Source organism: Channa argus, chromosome 6 (genome assembly GCF_033026475.1).
Source record: "Channa argus isolate prfri chromosome 6, Channa argus male v1.0, whole genome shotgun sequence".
In the NCBI taxonomy this organism is placed as follows: domain Eukaryota; kingdom Metazoa; phylum Chordata; class Actinopteri; order Anabantiformes; family Channidae; genus Channa; species Channa argus.
The window spans coordinates 7,086,331-7,108,578 of NC_090202.1; the positions used below are offsets into that span (position 1 = coordinate 7,086,331).

The 22,248-nt window shown below is 40.5% G+C and overlaps 2 protein-coding genes across 7 annotated transcripts; one reads left to right on the top strand and one right to left on the bottom strand.

Moving 5' to 3' along the window:
* The first annotated feature begins 1,086 nt into the window (after window positions 1–1,086).
* Window positions 1,087–4,649, top strand: si:dkey-4p15.5 (zona pellucida-like domain-containing protein 1). Its single transcript, XM_067507187.1, has 11 exons — window positions 1,087–1,115; window positions 1,699–1,814; window positions 1,912–2,135; window positions 2,532–2,716; window positions 2,824–2,896; window positions 2,999–3,096; window positions 3,196–3,276; window positions 3,383–3,554; window positions 3,667–3,763; window positions 4,321–4,344; window positions 4,513–4,649. The coding sequence occupies exons 1-11, from the start codon at window positions 1,102–1,104 to the stop codon at window positions 4,647–4,649; spliced, it is 1,221 nt and encodes a 406-aa protein (XP_067363288.1). The 5' UTR covers window positions 1,087–1,101.
* On the bottom strand, window positions 3,823–21,623 carry sytl2b (synaptotagmin-like 2b). Of its 6 annotated transcripts, none has more exons than XM_067507178.1 (20): window positions 21,327–21,585; window positions 19,101–19,270; window positions 17,574–17,731; window positions 17,155–17,266; window positions 15,972–16,020; window positions 15,785–15,887; window positions 15,297–15,699; window positions 14,995–15,203; window positions 12,164–14,467; window positions 11,224–11,337; window positions 11,084–11,134; window positions 10,899–10,993; window positions 10,699–10,803; window positions 9,421–9,590; window positions 8,615–8,717; window positions 8,323–8,484; window positions 8,018–8,102; window positions 6,676–6,775; window positions 6,380–6,585; window positions 3,823–6,132 (listed from the first exon to the last, which is right to left on the bottom strand). In XM_067507178.1, the coding sequence occupies exons 2-20, from the start codon at window positions 19,199–19,201 to the stop codon at window positions 5,987–5,989; spliced, it is 4,776 nt and encodes a 1,591-aa protein (XP_067363279.1). In that variant the 5' UTR covers window positions 19,202–19,270; window positions 21,327–21,585; the 3' UTR covers window positions 3,823–5,986. The 6 variants fall into 6 exon arrangements, 5 of the variants coding, with proteins under 5 accessions (XP_067363279.1, XP_067363280.1, XP_067363278.1 ...); XM_067507179.1 differs by having other exon boundaries at window positions 19,101–19,222; window positions 21,243–21,585; XM_067507177.1 differs by having other exon boundaries at window positions 21,243–21,585.
* Between the last annotated feature and the right edge of the window lie 625 nt (window positions 21,624–22,248).

The following is a 22,248-nucleotide window of genomic DNA, read 5'->3' on the forward strand; positions in this document are numbered from 1 at the left end:
AACACTGTAGCTTTAAGTTTACAGAACTACGAAAAATGTTCAAAAATATTCAATCAAACTCATCAAATGAAGGAAAATGAAAAAAGTACAGTAAGAAGTTTGCACAACAGAATGAAGCTGATGTTAAAATACGTCACTTGTTCAAAAAAAATTAACAAATTACATCAACCAAACTAAAAAAAAATGTACATGACTTGTAATATTTAACAAAGTTTTTCATTTAGTTTCTAATTTAGTTGCATTAGAAGAAAGACTTGCATCTTTTGATTCACCTTTTATAATATTTGTAAACTGAAAACAACAAGTTATATTTTACTTTAAATTACAGTTACTTAATTTACTTTAATTATCAAACTAATTGGATGAATAGTTTCAATTACACAGCAACAGCCAGAAAACAATGGTACATGCAAATTTTTAAATCCTCCCCATTAGGACCTCCCCTTTTAAATTTAAAAACATAATTTAGCATAATTTATTAGTTTAGAATAATAAAAACAGTAATAACTATGGGTTGTTAGCAGTATGTGATATACTAAAAGCTCTTGGGTGTGTTTATTATTTATTTGTTTTAAGTTTATTGTGACCCCTTTAGTTTATCCTGTAACCTTTTAAAAGGAGGAAACCACCGAACACATACCTGATGATATTAAACAAAAGACTACTTCCATGCTGGTTACACACTCATTTATCAGTATAAATAACTGCATAAATGTAACAATCAAATCATGTGTCATAAGTGCATTACACTGAAAATTCGGGTATCAGTAAAATACCTTATTGGTCTTTACTGAAGTACTTTTACATTGTTGGTGGTACTCTTATTCACTTTAAGGGTCTGTACTCAACCCCACACTCGATTATTGTTTCCACAAAATGTCAAACGTGTTCTTTCAAATGAACAACACCAGCTGAGCTGGAGCCAGTTGACATGTGTGTCACCTGTTATTCAGTTCCAACATGTAAGAAAAATATTCAGCAAGATAATGATATTAAAGGCCCAGCTTGTGTTACAATTGTCTGATATGAATTTCCTTACACACCCCTGTCAGCCCAAACAGTATAAATGGGGGGATGTGGGAGCCAACAGCAAGATACACAATGAAGACTAACAGGTGAGTGTCTAGAAAAACTGCTCTACATCTGTCTAGCTTAACACTTTGTTATATTTATTTATTTTTAACACGTTGTCTGTAAAAGACTATAATGGAAATAATATTGATAAAATAATGTAAATGTTTAAAATGTCAAAATGATCTTTCGTCATTTCTTACTATGTAAACCATGGAGACTGTAATTTTCCTCAGAGGCACTATAGCTTTAGTTACTTTTGCGCATATAAACATGATCTAGATTAAAAATGTATGCGAGTCAAGTACAGCATGACCATAGCTAATGTGAAATTGGCATAGACCATTTTATTTGATCAATAATAATTCCATATTAATCATTGGTGACCTTTTGAAAATATTGTAATATAAATCCTGTCACTGCCCATGTGGCAAAACTGTCATTTGTGTTTCTCAAGTGTTGCTTACTGCATATTGCATAATGGGCCTAATTAATCTGTTTCCTTTTAAGGTTTTTTCCTTTGTTGTACTGTCAGCTGTGATACAGACAATTTGGCCATGATTGAGAAGTGTTCTTTCAAAGACAGTGAATACTTTGGTTCTCGTTGTTGTTGCTGTTTTCTCACAGATGCACGCTCAGAACATTGAGGCTGATCATTCTTGGATGTCAGCTGGGCCTTATTCTGAGAACTGAGGCCCAGGCCCCAGATTATTGCGTCACCAGCGAAACAAATCGGCCTCCAGGTTTGTGACAGTTCATTGATAAGTTATTTAGTTTCTGTTATTTTCATGTCCACGTTCATGCGGTTTGATTCACGTCCTCTCTTTTGATCTTTCTCAGACAACACGGACATAAATGTGTTATGTGGCTCTGAGGCTATAGACCTGAACATCTACCTTTGTCCAGTGTACCAAGCTCTTTACAACGAGTCCTTGCTGGTTCTCAACAATCAGCTCAAACCAGGTTGTTTTGGGACGGCTGACTGGACTGCTATTCCGCCAGTGGTAAAATTCAGAATCCCCCTAAATGAAACTCTCATCTCTGCCTGCGGTAATAACTTTAAGGTATTGTTTACAATTGCTTTCTGTATTATATTAAAATGCACATCAACCTTGTTTCCTAGAAATTATGTTTAAACACAACTTATTGCAACAGCAAACACATTTTGAAGTAAACACATTCGCACCTGGATTACACTACATTTTCTGTTAATGCAATGAAGAAATGTGATTTGTCCACACAATGAATTTGATTGTGACCAGAGCATTATTAAACTTTATGTTTAAGCACTTTCAGCAACTGGTCAAGAGTAGGGAAATGTTCTAAGTTCATACATAATATAATTAATTTTTTTCTTGACATTACTTTTGTTGCCTAGGAAGAAAACTCGGCTTTTCTATCTATAAAGTAGATAAAAGTAATTTTATATTTATGTAAAATAAGTTTCTTCTTTGTAACAGATAATCAATGATGTTGGGAGTGGGGCATTCTCAGACTTCTCAAATGTCCAGTCCGTCAACATTTCTGGCACGGTCCTTTCTTTAGACCCCTCTGCAGGTGCGATCACCTATCGCACCCAGCTCCTGTACAGGTTCTCCTGTCGATATCCACTGCAATATCTCCTGAACAACACTCAGCTGAGCGTGTGAGTTGGCTACATGATGCCCTGAATAACATCTGATCTTCATGTGGAATTAGCCGGCCTGAACTCCAATTCATCCATCATATTTGCTTTTTTTTTATTTAATACAGATCAGGTGTGAATCTTGCCATTAAGGACAATAATGGTACCTTCATCAGCACATTGAGTTTGCATCTTTACAGAGTAAGTCCTGCTCTGGCTGTATGAGTTGGAAACTGAAGTTTTTTATTATTATTATTATTATTATAAGCTACTGTCATTTTGTTTCATGTCTCTGTGTAACAGGACAGCCTTTATCAAGAGTTACTGACTATCCCAACGACTGGACTCAACCTAAAGACCAAGATTTATGTGGCAGTTAAAGCCACCAATCTAACATCCAGGTAGTTCACTTTTTCCAACTTAAAGCAAAACCATAAATTATATTGGTAAGAACTATAAACATCTTAAATACTATAAATCCGCCTGTCTGTCCTCAAAAGATTCAACGTGCTGCTGGACAGATGCTACGCAACAACAAGCCCACAGCCTTCAGCTACAAGCTATTATGACCTTTTTGTTGGGTGAGTCTCATATCTTTAAGTGCGGTATATAATATTTCCCACATCTTCTCCCAATCACCACCAAGCCCCATGTGCAGTTACTCAAACCGTCTTCTCTTTTTCACAGGTGTGTACGTGATCCACAAACCAAGGTGGAGACGAATGGGGTGACTCAGAAGGCACAGTTCTCCTTCGAAGCCTTCCGTTTTCTGGAGCACAAAAATCTGACAGTTTCCACTTTCTACGTGCACTGCGTCACAAGGCTCTGTGAGGTGTCCAGCTGTAGCACATTTTTACCTGTGAGTAAACTGCTTTTTGGATAAATTCACCTAAAAAGAGTTCTAACATGCCAATAGCTACATTATGTAAATATTCATACTGAGGTTTGTCATCTTCATTTATTTCCCACAGAACTGTGGTACCCAAAAAGTTAAGAGAGAGTCCCCGGATGTGCCCGCCAATGCTACTATATCTTCACCCATCATAATTGTGAGCAGTAAGGGCAATGGTGAGTCTTCAGAGCAAATACAACAAAGAAATACCACTATTATAGTATTTTACATTAAATCAAATCAAATCAAAGCGTTTATTGTCATGTGTACAGTGAGGAAAACATGTTTGCCTATGGAAGGAAATTCTTCCTTTGCTGTGAACAGTGAATGCTAAATACAGGCAGTTAAAAGTGTAAACTATACAAGTAGTAAAAGGAATAGAAATATAGACTGTGTACAACTGTATGTGCAAAGAAAGTGTGCAATAATGACTTAGTGGCAGAAAATGAACAGTAACAAGTGTGTAAGTTGAGTTTTTTTTTTAAAAAAAGCTTAGCTTAGCATAAGTAATGAAAATTGTAAAATCCCCATTGTTTTTACACGTTCATAGACTTAATCAACTTTAGAAAAGCTGGGGTGATTTATTATTTTTATTTTTACTTCACTAATCCAGACTAGTTGTTACCTCCTTCACAGTCTTATGTATTAGCAGATATTTAACAATCATAACACACACAAAAATAAGCAGAATCCTGTCAATTGCTGACCATCAATTTGCCTTAATTTTTTTCAGGTGCAGAAACGTCCACTCCTAATGGTAAGACTCTACTTTGTACAGAGTATGACAAGTGGCTCTTTGTATTAATACTGTACAGTGTAGCAGCCTGGATAAAACTGTCTTTAGTGGACTATTTTATTAACAATTGTTTATTCTGCAATGCCACCTTGATTATTAAATGTCTGTTCTTCATCCCTGTTCCAACAGCTCTGGTAGCTATGAAGAGCTACAGCAGCGCTGTGGTAGCTGCAATCATTTGCGTCGTCATCCTTGCAATTTTCATCATTACCATGGCTGTATACTTTGTGTTGTACGTCAGACGGAGAAAAGGCCTCATCCAGTAATATCCCTTGAATGAGAGTGGAGTCCCTTCACCTTCCAAACTGCCAGTGTCTTCATCATACTTCATTATATACAAAGCATGGCCATTATAATGCAGGGAAACATCATTATGTCAAACTAGTATGTAGATGGTCCATTTCACAAACATAGCATCACAATAAGGTGGTTTGCGGTTATCTACGCATGCGACTATAATCAACATGTATCACATAGTTTATTATTGTGGAGATGAGGGCTCAGTCTGTAAAATAATTGTATATTATAATTAAATGTTCACTTTAATCATCTTGCAAGAGTCATAATAAAGTATTTAATGAATGGTGACATATATTGTAATGAGAAATTGTTTTTTTTTTAGAAGATAAAATACTTTGACCAAACCCAAAATTAAACTCAATTTGAATTTTGTCCTGTAAAGCTGGATGTACAGAATCAGAGAAAGCTAACAAGTTGGTGTAAAGCATAAATTACTGGATTACATAAGTCAAGTTAGAGCTTTCTGTAGATTGTACTGGTCTAAACAATAGTTTTGATGTTCCCCGATTTTAATGAATTACTTTGAATAGTCATGGTTAAATAAAGAATCGATACGACTTTAATATTTATCTTAAGACAAGAACACACCAACATCTGAATAACGTTTTTGTTTTGGAACATGCTGATGTTTTGCTGATTATTGGATTTTGCAAACCCATAAAACATGAGACTTGTGATCTGTCTTTAATGTCTTTAATCTCACTATGATTAACAGAATTAAGTGCAACAGTTCATCGCATATCAGATATGCCTTCCAATTCCATTAGATGTATAAAAAATACTGTCAAAAGATGTTCTAAATGCTTTTAGAAGATAGAGCCTCGCAAACGAAGGAAAGGCTGTCAGCACAGTTTTGGGGTGACTGTAGGGCAGGAATGTTTTAATATTGCAAAGAACTGATACTCAAAGGGGACATGCAGCACTCTGGGCTAAAGCTTGGTGGAAAATGAATTAGTAATCTATTAAACCTGATTCAAATGTGCAGAAATGCTCTTTTTCTATTTTAAGTAAAGTTGCCCTGAACAAACATTTTAACTATAACTGGAGTGTTGAAATACACATAAACAATCTATTTATTTAGTTAGTTTATTTAGTTAGTGTACCTATATTTGCCAACATTTCTTACACTTAATGTTGGTAATATTACCCTGAGATTGCACGCCGCACACTCAGAGCATCGAACATCGCGTTAGAAATCCAACTAACAAAACCGAGGAGCATGAGTCTAGAATCTATAAAGTGATTAATTTACAATGGTTTTACTTCTCAAAACGACGCAGTCTTGGCAGTGGTTCACTTCTAATTACTTGAACTGTTTAGCAGAGTTTAGAATGCGTAATGGGAGCACACCCTCCACCCATTCATTTGGAGAAGCTATCATGCGCTCCCACAGGACCACCTCATAGGAAGTTGAGTCCATCCAATCCACCACCGCTCCATAACTTTTGCCTACAGAGAGACACAAAAAGAAGTATTAAAAAGGTGCTAAAACAAAGGGCTTGTTCCCCCTTCACTGCCATATTTTTTTGCAACATCGTAGTTATGTGTTTATATACCTGTATCTGTTCAATGTATTGATGTAGCCACTGTCACACTATATGATACATTAAAATCTGACTGTATTCACAGTAATGTAATGATAAGGCAATGTTCACCTTTACATTTAAAACAACGTGATGACTTCCCCCACTAGTACCTGTTCCAGCTCCAAGTCTCAGGCCCCCCAGCAGGTTACTGCCTAGTCTGTCTCTGTCCCAGACAGTGAGCTCCAGGCAGGCTTCTGTTAGATCGGCCTCCCTGATGCCATCGTACACCATTGTGTGGTTAAAGACTGGATCCACTGTCCTCCGCACCACACGTGTCTTCTGCCGGCTCTTCCTGCTCGTGTCTGGTAGCACAAAGCTTGAGATGAGGAGGAAAAGCAGCATGTTATTGATACAGCAGAATACATCCACTGATACCATCGTACTCATACAATAGTTTTGTGCATACCATTTAACGTATGGGTCAATAGTGGCCCTGATTAGAGGCAGGTTCTTGCATTCTTTCACCCAAATATGAATCTCTCCAGAGTTGAGACCGGCCTTAGGTCCTTTAAAGAGGGAATGACACGTTAAATATTTACAGCCCTATGAAACCAAAACTGTAGCTACATATTCAAAAAAAGATCAGACTTTGACTTTTTAACATCTGATTTGCTGTATAATAGATTAGTGTCATAGCTTTTCTTGATTTCATGTAAATTTTTCAGCAAGTACAAAGCTGACCGTTTTTAAACTGTTCTGATGTTCTGCAGTAATTTTTCTTTAAAGCTGCAATAGGTCCGTTAGGGTACCACTCACAGGGGACTTGAAACGAGGTCTTTTCAGCTCAGCCCTCACTTTCCCTGCTCTGCTGTGCCCTGCTACACTCCACCACACTCTGCTTAGCTCATCAGGCCTTAATCATAATCAAACACAATAGGTAAGGATGCTGCTAAATAGTGACGTTCTAATGCCAGTTTTTTTTTCTTATTTAAAATCCAGTATGGTGCAACACTGACTGTAGAGCCTTAAGAGGGAAATGAAGGTAAAATAAGTGTAAAAAAAAAAAATAAGTAAAATGTAGTTAAAGCTGTAGTTGCTTCGAGCGTCAATCACAAATATTTACCTGGTTTAAAATAATCTTTATGAGAAGAACTGACATCGACTGTATCAAAGGAAGCATTAGACCTGAGCCTCAATACTGGTATTGGTACTGGGACATCCCAAGTGCTAAACCTATTAATCAAGCAGAACTAACTTATGAGCCTGACTTAGAAGCTTTAAGAAGCAAATATCTCTGCTGTCAGTTCTGTTCAATAAGTCCACCTTGACAGGAGGCCTCGACAGCACATCTCCTCAGAAAGATAATATTTGGAGCATAATTTAATATATATTAAAGAAACAATAAAAGCCTGGTGGTGGAGAGGTCATTATAATGACGAAAGAGCTAAAACGAAGAAGTGTCATGATGGAAATGGATCTTCCACAATCTAATAATCAGATAATGTTGTCAATATTAGCCTATAATTGATAATAACATTATGATAATAATAATAATTGATCTATAAAATAATTAAATATGCATTAACCATTATTAAATTATAATGTTCTTACACAGTGATTATTGATGGAGAAATATACTTTAAAGATTTAACTCTGTGCAATCCACATTCTGAAAACCAAATGTATTTTCTATAATACACCAAACAACCCTAGCTTTACTTGGTTTTACGTCTCTGCCTTAATGGTGCAAAAAGTACTAATACTGGGCAGAACTTCTTTTCTTTTTAATTAGCAGGATGTATGCAAACCTTCACTGCGGGTGATCTCTGGCAAGAAACGTACTGCTAGTCTCATCTCTCCTCGTTCATTTGATGACAGTAGAGCAGCTGTAGTCTGAAACGTTTGACAAAGTACACATTAGTAAAACTAAACGTCCCAACAATCATAATAAAGTTCCCAAATGTCTTTGTACAGTACATGTGATACAGCAAGTTCAAACAGACCCCAGGGAAAGGAGCAGGCTGTTATTTAACTGCTGTTATTTGATGGCAAAAACAACTTCAGTGGATAAAGCAGCAACTGGATGTGTGTGGTTTCTTTTTTTTTTTCTCACCCTCGCTTTCAGGTCTAAGTAATTCATCTGGGTGTGGTCAAAGTCCCAGTTAGAGAGGTCTACGTCGACCTCGCCAAGGAAGCTGTTCCTGCCAAAGGTGTCATGATGCCAAGCGGAGAGAATGAGCGTCTGCGTTCGGAGGTACTCCATGCGAACACGATACTGTAACGGCAGGGAAGGGGAAGCATCTTTTGTTTGCCGTTTGTCAGCCATGCCAAGTACGAAGCATTTCAGTGTGAGAAAGTGTCTCTGTATGTTTAGGACAACTGACAATAGATCAGTGGATTCTTACTCTGAGGATCTCGTTAAAAGTTGGATTTAAAGTCTTCTTTTTTACAGAAGTTTTTCTCTTTCCCAGATTAGCTTTGTCAGGAACAAGGTAGCTTTTGACATACCTTAAAAAGAAAAATAAACAGCAACGGAAAAATGTTATCACCTATGATATACTTAATAGTATAATATCGTAGTAGTAGTAGTAGTCACTGTAGTTGGCCGAAATCTACTACTTACTTTTTTGCACACATGCAACAACTTGTAAACTTGAATGACTCATTAAACAGAATATTTCAAAAGAGTACAACAGATTAAAATGTCCTGGAAAGAACTGTTGATACGTGTAAAAAATATTTTAAATAACTGAATCACTGTGATATTTCATACTTATGTTTTAGTGAGTCCTGGCTGTGTCTTGCACTAACTGCCCTAAATCATCTGCCAATGAAATGGCTACACTGTCAATGAATTGATATAGGAATCAAGGAATGTTGACCTTTCTGAAGTGGCCTTCTGGGAGTTTGCATCCCATGGAAGATCTATGGAAAGAGCTGGAACATGCGGTCTAGAGAAAGTACCCTTCAAACCAGACGGAGCAGAGGAGGTGTGGACTACTACAGACTACTTGTTGGCAGGTAGAACTTTCAACAACTGCTTCAGAAATTGCTTGTTTGCAGTGATTGCCTCTAACGATTAAAAGGATTAAGAAACTATGTTTTTTAGAAGCTTTAAAATCGAAATGCCTGCAGTGGAGTTAAGAAAGTGGGGGTCCCGATGAACACACTTACTCAAGAATTCGTTTTTGGTTTCAGCTACAGTACTCACGGATCTGAGCGACCCCTCTTTTGGTCTACTGCAGCCAAGTCTCTACACGCAGCCACGAAGATGTGGAACTCTCTGAGCCGCTGGATGTAGTTAATGGAGAACTGGATGTTTCCCTGAACCTCGACATTCCCAAAGTCCCCGCTGTACACGGTCATCACACTTCCACTCAGCTAGGAACAAAGACAAGCACGGAATGTGATCATAACACAAAGGTTTAGTTTGTGTTGTTTTGACTTGTCTATGTAAGTTAAGTTTTCTTGTTGAGCCAATAGCCATCAGCCAACGGAGGATACACAGGGTTCATCGAAAGCAAAGCAAAGGGAGGTACAGAGAAGCACAACAGCTACTGCAAGTCAGAGAGAAAACACTTAAGGCAAAGTAAATGGATCAGTTTGGTCAGAAGAATTGGAATTTATTTGTAAATGCAAAATGAATTAGAGAAAGGTTCTATCTCTACCTGAGCAAACCCACTCCCCCACCCCCAAATGCAATGAGCTTCTCTTCTCTCTTTTCGCTCTATACATTTATATGCCACCACTGCGTGACATTAAGTTTGTGTACTCTCTCTGTCCCTTTCTGCCGGTGGCCCCTGCCTCTGAACCTGTGTGTTTTCCAGTGCGCAGCTACTGCTCCTACCAACCTGTCTGACTTTGTTGTGAAATTGTGCTATATGAATAAAGTTTAATTGAATTGTTGAAGAGCTTTGCTTGGAGTGTTTAGCTGTATGGTGTAGGGACCAGCGGATGCGGGATTATAGACCCGGATGAGAGTTGACCACTAAGGGTTGTGGGTAGCCACTGGCCAGAGATATGAATATAAATGTTTCCCACTTTTACTTGACTCTTGGTCCCAACAAGTGGCAACACTGAGCCCATTCCACACATTTAACAAATGACACAAAAGTAAGTTAGTAATTTCAATCTTTGCAAGAGAAAATACTTGGATGGGATGTGAACAAACTGCTTGGGTTTGGATAATCTACCAAGGTGCAGAGCACATCCACATCCTGCAGCTTTTCTACGGGATCTGTTGTGACAATTGTCCAATCAGCAGGCAAGACAGTCCTGACCCTGGCCAGTCCCTGCCACAGGTCAAATGAACGAGTACTGTTTAAACTCCAATGAGAAGGGCACCTATGTGCATTTATGATTTGTAGAGTGATACTACGTCTATAAATCAACAAATGATTCCCTCACACTTTAAACGTAAAAGACCACAAGCGGTGCAGTTAACCAGAGCAGTGTTTGAATGTGTTAGCTGCAGCTGAGCAGAACATACAGATGACACAGAGGTCATGCCAGAGGAGTTGGTGAGGTTAGTCATCGAGCGGCCCATCATTAGTTTTCCTTGGTGGTCGCTGTCCTCACAGGATGAGTCAGCGTCCTGCAACACAGACAGCAAGCACAGAAAGTTCTGCGCACAGCGATGCAGAGCAGGCTTTGATCTACTTGTCTAAAATGGTTGAGGGCTTGTTTTACCTCATTCTGTAAAAACGAAGGAACTGATTTGCTCATCTTCTTTATGTGGTCTGGATCTGAAAATAGCGAGGAGGAGGGCGATGCGACGGAGGACACTAAAGAGAGGGTGGTGGAGAAGAACTATTTTTAATCTGCACTAGTTTGCCTCTATACATGCAAAAGGTATTTACGGTGTTAATGTTTACCATCACCAATGCGTCTCACGTCGGCATTTGGGTTTTGAATTCTTTCTTGATCTGCGAGAAAAAGAAACAGAAATCACAATCACCCAAATACTTTTGGGCTTTCTGGAATTTCGGACGGTGGAAGATGCGGAAATGCTCACTTGGCGGCAAGCACGCTGTGATGTCCTCCATACTTTTAGTCAGATTTTTGGGTCGTGCTTCCGCTCGCCTCAAGGCTTTCTTCACAGGGTGGTGGTTCTCGTCCTCATTTTCACCTACAGTATGTAAATTAAAGGAGGGAGAGAGTTGTAATTGCAGTAGGGAGGAACTACTAACTACAAACACAACAATCAAGTTTTGAATGTATTTACTATAGCAAATCATTGCTATCAGCAACAAAAAAATTGAAGTACTGTGTAACTCCCAATTTAAGGCTGTTAAAGCTACTGTGAAGAGAATCCGACTGCTGAAGTTACAGGTTGGTGAAACACGTTTTTTTTTTTTTGTTTGCCCAGCCCTCAAACTAAACAGGAGCAGCTGACCTCAGGAACACACTGTTTACAAAGATTTGCTTCTGCCAACACAGATAAAATGACGCAGACGTTCTATCAAGGCTACTGCTTGATAAAACCCAACCTGATAAACTGTCCATGACTATGCGAACAGCACAGCTACTTCAAAGCACAAGGTTTACGGTTTCATTTTCAGTATATTGAGAGAATTGAGTAAATTTAATATTTCGTAAAACAGGCAAAATCTGTTTAATATTGTTGGTATGGGAAATCTGGTATAGATAAAAAAAAAATACTATTTGGCACTTGAGTAAAAAAGTTTATATCTGTTTTGGAAAATCTTTTTGTACACTCCATTTCCTATACAGCTGATTCATTAAAATAAATATTTTCTAAAAATACACTTCCAAGAATAAGGTGGATCACTTTTAACATAAACACAGGACAATCATCAATTTATTGAACCTGCTGTTTCTAAGTAGTACAGTAGGAACAGCAAGTTGATTGTATTTGAAAGAGAATATTTTTTCTCTAAGTTATAGAAAAAGAAAGACAGAAAGACAGAAAGAAAACTGATATTTGTGCTCACGATTTGAACTGTTCCTCGAGATGGACCAGGTTTCTGAGGTGCTGCTCATAGATGACTCCTGGCCCGTGTCTGAACTGCTGTAGTTCGCCCACAGCGGGCGCTGACCCTTCTTGCTCTGAAGCTCGGTCAAACTGAGTGGGGTGCTGGCTCTCACTGGGCTGCTCAGGTCAAATTCATACCCGGATTTGCCCTCTGACCCATCGTCCCTCACAGCTGGGGTGAGCGAGGTGTGAACGCTGGTCTTATCTGTCATCCCCAGGTAATGGCGGTAGTCTGTGGGCACAAACGCCCGTGCACGTGGGGTCACAGTCTCAGTTTCTTCTGAAGATCTTCTTGGCAAAGCGGATTTTTCCGTGTTATGTCTCTGCTTCCTGCTCAGGGCTTGGACAGGACTCAGGTCCGTCATGACCTGGTCTTGATCATTTTGACGAGGAACACTCAGAGCGAACATGCTTGTGGCACGACGCAAAGAGTTACCAGAACTGCTTGAATTGCCAAAGCTGTCTTTTCTGCCTTTTGGAGTACAGATCTCTTTTCCTAAACTGCTTTGTGGTTTCATGGGTTTCTCCTTTCTGTTCATGTCTTTCAAACTCCTTTTGAGCTCAGTTGTTGAATACGTGAACTCTTTTTTTTTGCTGTCGTTCTCTGCGCTCAACCCCCTCTGCGTAATATGTGGCGACTTTGATCGAATCTGCTGAGGCGGAGGTGAGTTCACGGCAGCTGGTCTTGTTTTCTCGACAGTGGAAGACACATAGTAAATCTCAGGGTCGTCACACTTTAACTCCTGGGACGAACGCTGGGCACTAATTAGTTTTTTCCTTTTGGGGGTTTTGGGTTTGTCCTTGGAATCTGATGTGGCCTCGTCCCAGAAGTCACGCAGAGTGTTAAACTGTGCCCGGCTCGTGCCGAGGCTCGGGGACAACTTTTCTATTCTCTGGTTTAACGGAAGAACAGTGAAATTAGGATGGCTTCTATCGGAGTGTTCCCTGTCACTGTCTGAATCATTTCCAACGGACCTTAGATTGTACTCTGACTTTGTAAATCTTTTGTTTAGACTGGCCTGGTCTGCACTGTGATCGGCTTTGCCATCCCCAAAAGGTTTAGGTTTGCCAGTGTAAAATATAGGCTTGCTCCTTTCCTGCTCCCAGAAAGACTTGAGCTGCTTTATTTTCTCTGCTGTACTTTCTTCTGGTAAGCTTTGGCTATTTGAGTGAGGGCTATTACTTCTGTCGTCGCTGGACGCATCTTTTCTTTGAGTAGATGTGTTTGGTTGGTCGCCTTTATCCTTCGGCTTCGCGTCTTCACTTAAACATCTACGCATTTTCGCTTTATGGCCGATTTGCACATCATCTTCACCGTGCTTGTAGTGCACAAAAGGGCTGTTTCTTGAGAGATGGAGCTTCTCGGAGTTTGGACTATGACTTGTTCGGACATCTGTGTCCAGCTGACTCACAGTAATACTCTCTGACAGCTCTTCTTGCTGTGGAGTTTCTTGAAACTCTGAAATATTGAGAGTCTGGTTCTTACTGTTCCTCTGGGTTGAGGCATTCATCACAAGATGGTCTTCCTGGTGAATATCTTTCTGTGGACTCAGCACCTCATCCACGTGATTGGGGGGGTACTTATCATTATTCCCCTTCCCATTGCATATTCCAGGGGGCATATCATACACCCTGTGAAGTTTGTTCATGTTCTTCTCGTCTTTCTCTACTGGGAGCTGTTCTTTGTCACTGGGCCCGATTGATTTGCTGGTAAGTATTTTAGGGCCTGTGTTGCTTTTCTCCCAGAATGATTTCAGATGGGAGATTTTAGGTGGCTGCCATTCATCGATATTACTGTTCACCTCCTGTGACTGAATTCTTTCAACGACATCTTTCATTCCGTCTTCTTCTGTTTCAGTCTGTCCCTTGTTGGCTGGAGTTTCTGCTCCTTTTACCTCTTTCCCCTCACTGCTCTGTCTTGCCAAATGACTTCTTTTCAGTTTAAGGGTCTCCTTCTGTCTATCACTTATAATGTCTGCAGCATTGTTTCTCAGTGAATCCTCACGTCTTAATTTGCTGATTTCTACATGTTTGTCAGCACTCCGTGTGGTCTCAGGACTGTCTTTTGTGTTTAGCCAGCTATTGCTGTCCGTGCTGCGACTGAACCAGTCCAGCACCTTCGCAATGGAGCCCTCCTCATCACCAGTAGGACTGGAGGCCTGAGTGGATAATTTGAACACGTGTTTCTGATTTGATTTATTTAGTGTTTGCTGATTAGACTTGTCAACGAAGTTGAGATCATAAGATACAGGCGGCTCTAGATCTAAAAAAAGAGAAAAAAAAAATACTTGTGAGAATATAGTTGAGGCTGTCAACAGCTGTCTGGCCTTGCTTCCCAGAGACCAACCTAAAGCTAACATAAGACTTCTGCTCTGCTCGTCCTCTTCCTGCTTTGCTGTGGTCCGCTTCACTCTTACAATCCGCCGTGCTTTCAGCACAGCCCTTAGGAAACTACAATTAATAAGACTGCACTAAAATAGAAGCAAATATCTCTGCACTGACTGCTGCCAGTGCTGTTGAACTATCCTGGGTCAGAGGAGGCTTTGACAGCACCATCTCAAATTAATATATGTTTCTAAGAATATTAACTTTATAATTTAAAGTCTCTGTAAAATATAAACTTTCTCTAACTTTGTATTTTTTTCATAGTATTCCTCCATATTGATCTGCTCACAATTCTCATCACTTGTAGGTGCTACTTCATGTTTAGGTTCCAAAACATTTTTGAACCACTAGCAGATGAAACCTTCAACCACAGCAAGCTGAGCTGTGTTTTTTTAATGAACTTACCCACAGTGCTGTGGGTAAAACTCTGCTCCTTCCGTCCCATTGCTTCTACCATACTGCTGCTGTTTTCTCTGTCCAAGTCCTTAATGTTGCTGGTAGGCAGGATGACAGTGTTCACCTCTGCACCTCTTTGAGTCGAATCGTCTTTTTCTCTCTCCTTCTGGGGGTGTTCTGTTGCAGTGAACGTGTCACATCTGGTGTCTGTTGGTGGTCTGCAATTGTACAGGTTGTCAGTTCCAATACAAGGACAATAGAGCCTAAATTTGGATGTGGGGTAAAAGTGGTAAGAGGAACTTCCGACCAACCTGTCTCTTGTTGAAGAAGGTGGGTCCTTTACTCTCCCCGGACTGGAATTTGATGAAACCTGCAATATGTCACACAGTGTTTGCTGAGAAGATGGATCTGCAGAGCTAGATGGTTGAGCTGACTGAGATACCCTTTCGGACACTGGAGTTGCAGACTTGTTAGAGCTTCCACTGGATCCTCGCTGAAGGCTAGTTCTTGGGGCAGGAACAATCACCGCTGACCCCTCCTGAGTGCCTAACCCTAAGTCATTGCTTTCCGACTGACTGCAGCTGCGCTTTGAGAGAAACGTTCTCTTCCGTGGCACTGGCCTGAACCCTACAGAGGAGCCCTCGGAAGTGATGGAGCCCCCAGACGTCTGACCGGAGTCACACGCTACGAGATTCTTGAGCGGAGATACAACCTCTGAGGAAAACAGGAAAATTAATATCCCTCTAGTTTTGATCAGTCTGTACATTTCAGCCTTACAGATGTGTTAGTCTGATCAAACCTGTTTTTGTAGACTCCTTTTCTTGACTGGTTGACATGTCATTATTATTGCCAGGTGGCTCAACAACAATGGACGAAGGCCGGTCAAAGGGGTTGTGCCTTGGCTTGATTTAAAACAAATACAATGAATGCTACATTACATTACAATAGCAACAACAGGGCAGCACCAAAATAACACAAGCACCTACCATTCTTGGAGAGCGAATCCTGGAACTTACATTTTCTTTCCCTGCATCACTGGGGAACACAACAAAAATACTGACTTAGAAAGTACGAATTTACAACATAACGAAATGGATCTGGTTAAAAAGATAAACTGCATTTTAATGAAAGATGCCAATAGTTGCTCGATGGCCTCTAAGATGTCTACCAAGCTAAACTAACACACCACCGAGCACACGCCAAGGAAATGGTTTTTAATGACTGAAAAAGTGGATTTGTGTTTTAGGAAGGCAAATATTAAATTAATCATATGATTGCCTTTAAAGTAGATACGATGCAGTGGTAAAATGATGGAGCTACACTGTAAAACTCCGCGTTATGATGTTGCGGTAAGTGAGAGTGGAGGCAATCACATTCTTGAGTCGTGAGTGGCAGTTTGGCCAAGTCAAACATTGACCGTGCTGTAACAGATGGGTGTTCAATGAGTCTCAGCTCAGTCTCGGTGTTGCTTATCTGCACATACCTTTTGTGTTTGTCTACACAATATCCCACATCTTATAATAATTAAGTGTCTCTGCAGAAAAAGGACCGTGAGAGCAGAATTGCTCCCAAATGAGAATCAAAGAATAATTATTACTTCAGGCAGAAATACCGTTGCCACCGATATCGACTAGTCACTTGTCACACATTGAGAGCAATTATGCAGAGAGCTCTGTTGTGTTAACCACTTTGCTAAACTGGCGACCTGTTTTCCCTTCGCATGTCAGACCACATCCTGCAATGTTGGGAGTAGAGCAGCTCCTGCTGTGCTATAAAACAGACATATTCCCAGTTAGCACCACCTATGTTTGCACAGGTTGAGTCACAAGACACCAACGCACACTGTACACACAGTGAGGAGAGAGGTGTTTCACTTCAATGTGTTTCCACAGTTTGTCTCCTCTGCATGTTGATTTGAGTTTGTTTTACACCTGATGCCCTTCCTGCCACGACACTCCCATTTTATCTGGGCTTGGGACCAGCACCAAGGCAGCCCTTGATGGCTGGGCTGGATTCGAACCTGCGGCCTTCTGCATTCCAACCCCATTGAGTCACTAGGCTCCACCCGTTAACAAATTTACACAAACTGCCTCAAACCATACTTTACAAAGTCAACAGGCTAAACAAGAGCACGGAAACAAGAAGATCAAGTGGGAAACAGATGTGTACTTTATATCCTGTGGCCGGAGAGCCTCCAAACGTCTGGCAGGTTTTGGTGGAGCGACGATATGTGAGGCTTGACTGTTGGATATCTTGGGTCTTCCAATTCTGAGAGAGCCATCTGCAGAAGGGAGAGGGAAGGAGCTGAGCTTGCAGCAGTTTGTGAATAACAACCCTGTGCATTTCTAATATGCTGGTCTCCCTGTGTGGTTTGAGGCAGATGTTTAAGTTAAATTTTTGACCCGAGCATTTAGTCACATACTGCGCAGTGGCAAAAAGTACAATTGTACATTGGTGATTTCCTTCAAGCTACAGGCATTGACTGGTGTAGTCTCTGAAAACATTTCAATTCCTCAGGGGAGAAAGCAGACATCTGCTGGATAATGCAAATGTATCTTAGGGCTTGATTTAAGTCTTAAAATACCCACCTAAAGCTTTCCTCTGTTTCATGGAGGCCAGGATGATCTCTGAGCCGTGGATCTTGTCTGTGTGTCTGCGAGACTTGGCTTCGTAAAACCACTCTCCAGTCAGGTACTTCCGTTTGGTGTCAGACAGCGAGCCACCGCTCATTATTTTCTCCAGTTTCCTATTGGGAAAACACAAAGGAGTCATTAGCACTTCGTTTATTCCCTGTGCTAATCCTAAGTGCCATTCAATTCTCAATAGAAGTTTACAGTATATTGTATCTGTCCAGCCCTGTGGCTATAGACACACAAAAAGACAGCCCTTTGTGAAATAACAAAACCAAGACCAACACTCACTTTAAGCAGCTCTCAATTGAGGATCTGCCGCTTTTTATTTAGCTTGAGCAGCACTAATCTCTAAATATGAAGCATACGTGTTGACCAAGAAGACACTGGGAATTTGGAGGCTGTTGAAAGAGTTTGATGGAGATATTTTTGTTTTAGACTTAGTTCAATTAACAGCCTACGAGATTAAATTTCCTCCTGCGATCTCTGTGCCTATTTTAAACTTTCTCTTTCTTATTTTATACTGATTTAAATAAGTAATGAAATAATTTCACCACTTCACTGCCAGTTGTATATTACACTTTCACGTGATTTGTCAAAGAGATAGAGAAAAACAATCCTGTGCCTTAGAATGATCCAACTGATCTTTCGTTTAGACGCTAAACCATAGCAGTCATGTGAAAAAAGGGTGGCACGTTATTACAGGCGGCTGGCTTAATCCTTTTACACTGGATGGGTCGAGACACAGCAAGCATTCAGTTGTGCTGATGAAAAAGTGGAGCGGCCATTTACATTAAATTCACACTAAAAAAGCACAATGTTTCATTATATTCTGGACTTTTGAAATTGTAACGTGCTACTATTGGTTAAATATGTTCCAATTGAAATTTTTGGTTAGTGTGCACATGTAAATAAAGAAGTTTCTCTGTTAGTTTCAACACATGAAAGAGGCCAAAAAAGGTCTCTTGTTTGTCTTAATGTGCCCTGAACATACAGAGTCAGGAATGTGTTGCTCCTCCCAAAAGTTCAACCAAGACTTTAAGTTTCGACTACTATATCAAACTTTTCTTGAAGGCCATGCGGCCAAGAGTCAGTTTGATTGTTCACTGTTTGCTGAATTCACAGGTGAGGTGTCTCTCACCATCCTTCCCTTAAGGGTTTCTATTCCTGTCCATGAAAGCAGCACGGCTGTCTCCGATGTGTAGACTTCAGCTGGGCTGTAATTGAATTGCTCTCCTCATGCTGAGGATTCTCAGTGTCTGTCTCTAAGCAAGCTGTTATTGTGTTATTCAATCATGACTGGACTCGTCTCAGTTCCCACAAAGGCCTCTTGTCACAAACAGGCGATGGAAGGACTTATTAAATCAATAAAATGACATTAGCTGAATAACATGACGATAGTTTAATCGTCGGCCCAAAACAATTCAGCTCACACAAAGCAAACAAATCTCCATAAAATAATGTCAGTCTAAAGGACTGAATGACCTGATTCTGTCCTCCTCAGCTTTCTTCAGTTCAACATCCCGCCTCAGCACCGTCATTATCGCTCCCTGCTCCTCCTCCGTCAGGTGGCTGAGGTCGATCATGATTCCTCCTCCTGCCTCTCTCTGCGGACGGGTTTACAGGCAGGAAACAACCACCAGCTGAGTCTGTTGCTGTCAGACAAAACACGTGGCAACAAATTCACATCCTACAAAGAAATGTTCTTCTACACCTACATGGACAAAAAGAAGCCATGAGGTCTTTGTGGAAAACCGTGGAGGAACTTCCATTGTCTGAAAAACCAAAACCAAAAATGCAGCATTTACTTCTTTCTACATTGAATACATCAAGCTTCTGGTTAGGGACGGGGGCCTGGTGGCTCAGTGGTAGAACACAGGGCTGGGATGCAGAAGGCCGCAGGCTCAAATCCCACCCCACCAGGTCTGGCCCTACCCAGCAACCAAGGGCGACCCCAAGCCCAGACAAAAAAAATATATATAAAATGGGAGGATCGCAGCAGGAAGGAAATCCAGTGTAAAAAATAAATAAAACTAATGGCAAATCTGTTTTGCAAAGTTTTATGGTCAGTTCTAATATTGCGTTGTTTGAACACAGTGATCAGAGGTACAGTTCTAGTACGTAAAATGTTTCATGGTTTCATGCTCCGAGGCTGTTTTTAAGCCAGTGGACCTGGTTCCCTGTGCATAGTGGATCTGGTTCCCTGTGCATAGTGGATCTGGTTCCCTGTGCATAGTGGATCTGGTTCCCTGTGCATAGTGGATCTGGTTCCCTGTGCATAGTGGATCTGGTTCCCTGTGCATAGTGGATCTGGATCCCTGTGCATAGTGGATCTGGATCCCTGTGCATAGTGGATCTGGATCCCTGTGCATAGTGGATCTATCTATATATCTCGTAATTCTATAAGCAAAACATCAAACTATCAGCTAGATGCTTAAAACCTGGACATAACTGGGTTTTTCAACAGGAAAATGACCCCAACACACATCAAAGCGGCTGTAAATGAAGCAATCTTTTGAAACAAGCTTCCCAAAATCCTGACCTCATGTGGGCCGGGCTTCAAAGTCAGGTCTGTCCCGCAAAACCCAGAAAGTTAATTGAGTTCCACCAATTCTGTCAAAGGGCGTGTTCAAATAGTAAAACCCCGTGCACCAAATTCTTGGGTTTTCTTTTAAAAATATATATGTTGAACAATTATTCTGCCTCAACAAAGTGAATGGTTCCCATTTTTGGGGCCCTGTAAACCTTAACTAACGACAGAGTCTGGACAGGGTTCATTGTAACGTTTCACATGCCTGTTTGTTGTTTTTGATTCCACGAAAGTCATATGTCATAAGTCATATGTTCCCTCTAATCCTCTGCGGATGGTTTAAGTGTCTTTGAGTGGGAAAGTAATGACATTACCCCACATTTCACACACAGAAAAGCCAAGAGAAAAAAACATCCCCGGGGCCAAAATACCAAGCTGCCTCTAGTAGTAAGTACAGTAAGTGAAATGTATGCATCAGTATTCAAATCCATTATGTGTCAATCACTGGGGGACTGTTACATTTAAAATATTTTGCAGAAAAGCAGCATGTGTTGTTCACCACATTAAAACGTGTCTTGTTTGCTCCTCAGGTGTGTTGACTCTACATTCACTGCTTGTTGACACAACTGGAAACAATTCTGGCTAAAAGATACTGTAGCTCTGCCAACTCAAATGGGTTTCTTCCTCTACAAATCACAAACCATTACACTTCGTTATGCTTCATCCTAAAATTATTGCCCTGTTTATGGTCATGGAAAAGAGTCCAGCGTTGGTTTTTGAAGTCACATTTTATAAACGTAACTAAACATTGGATATGACGTTTGATGACGGCGTCACCTGGAGTTATAGTTGTTAAATGAGGCGGGGGTTTTTTTGTTTTGTTTTTTATATAAGTGTCCAGAATTCATTAGTTTCTGATTATAATAGATTTAGAGAAACATTTCGGTCTGAAAGAATTAAAAAAAAAAAAAAATCACTAATGGCCCTTTCTCCTACATTTTAACATCACACCTCAGAGTTTGTCCCGCACAAGTACGAGCTGCTAAGTAACGAAGTTGTAAGATAGTATCTAGATAGTAAGATAAGATGTCGCTTACCCGTATTCTCTCCTTAAATCGTTCCTGTAATTTCCATCGTGTTTTACCTACAATATAAACGCACGGGCTGAAAGAAAGTTTCACCTTCTCCTCAGGTCTGCAGCTGCTTCGGGATGTGCCGGACAGGAGGGAGGACACCCAGATGGGGAGGACCTGATGGGTGTCGCCGCGACAGAGCGAGACGACAGCTGTTTACCAGTCACACTTGTGTTTATCCGTGGTGAGAGGACACTGTGGATGTTCAGGTGGTGAGATTACAGGCATGCGTTCAGTCAAACTGAGGAATGCCCGTAAAAAGTAGCGCTCATTTCTCCACCTGTGCTGTAACAGCAGACAGTGTCCGGCAGGGGTCTCCCGTTTTCATAGGTTGATGATATCAGTGTGTTTGACAACAGGGTGTGGACGTCCCCACAGGCTGAGACACTTCAGCAGCCATCACATGCTTACAAATCCCGCCACCGTCTCCCATCTGTTCTGCTCTTTTTGAGGCCTTAAAATAGACTGAAACACTGCTGAGACACTGATGTGAGTCCATGACCTTGGATCAGGCATCACCTCTATGGTTTTAACACCTTATTTTCTCACTGGGTTTGTTTCTTATCTATTATGGGACATTCTGGTGACCAGCTGCCTTTAAATGACTAAATCCTCCTCTTCCTGTTAGAATGCTCTATATTTATCTACTGCATGAATGAACTTAAATTGTGACAACCAGCTGAAATAACGAAGAACCTGGAGAATCGGTGGATCAACGTTTGACCTCTAACACTATGAAACGGTGTATTTTGTTTCTTGTCACTGTTTTTTTGCGTGGACATAATTTGTCCTTTTTCTCAAATTGTTCCATTTGATTTTTACAAGCGTGAGGTGAACATTACGCCACAGTGACAAAAGTTGCAATTGAAATAGAATTTTTAAGAAGAAAAAACAAACAAAAACGAAAAAAATCATGTATTGAATGTCAGTGTATATGTAATTTGTAGTATATTTACTCAAGTACTGTGCT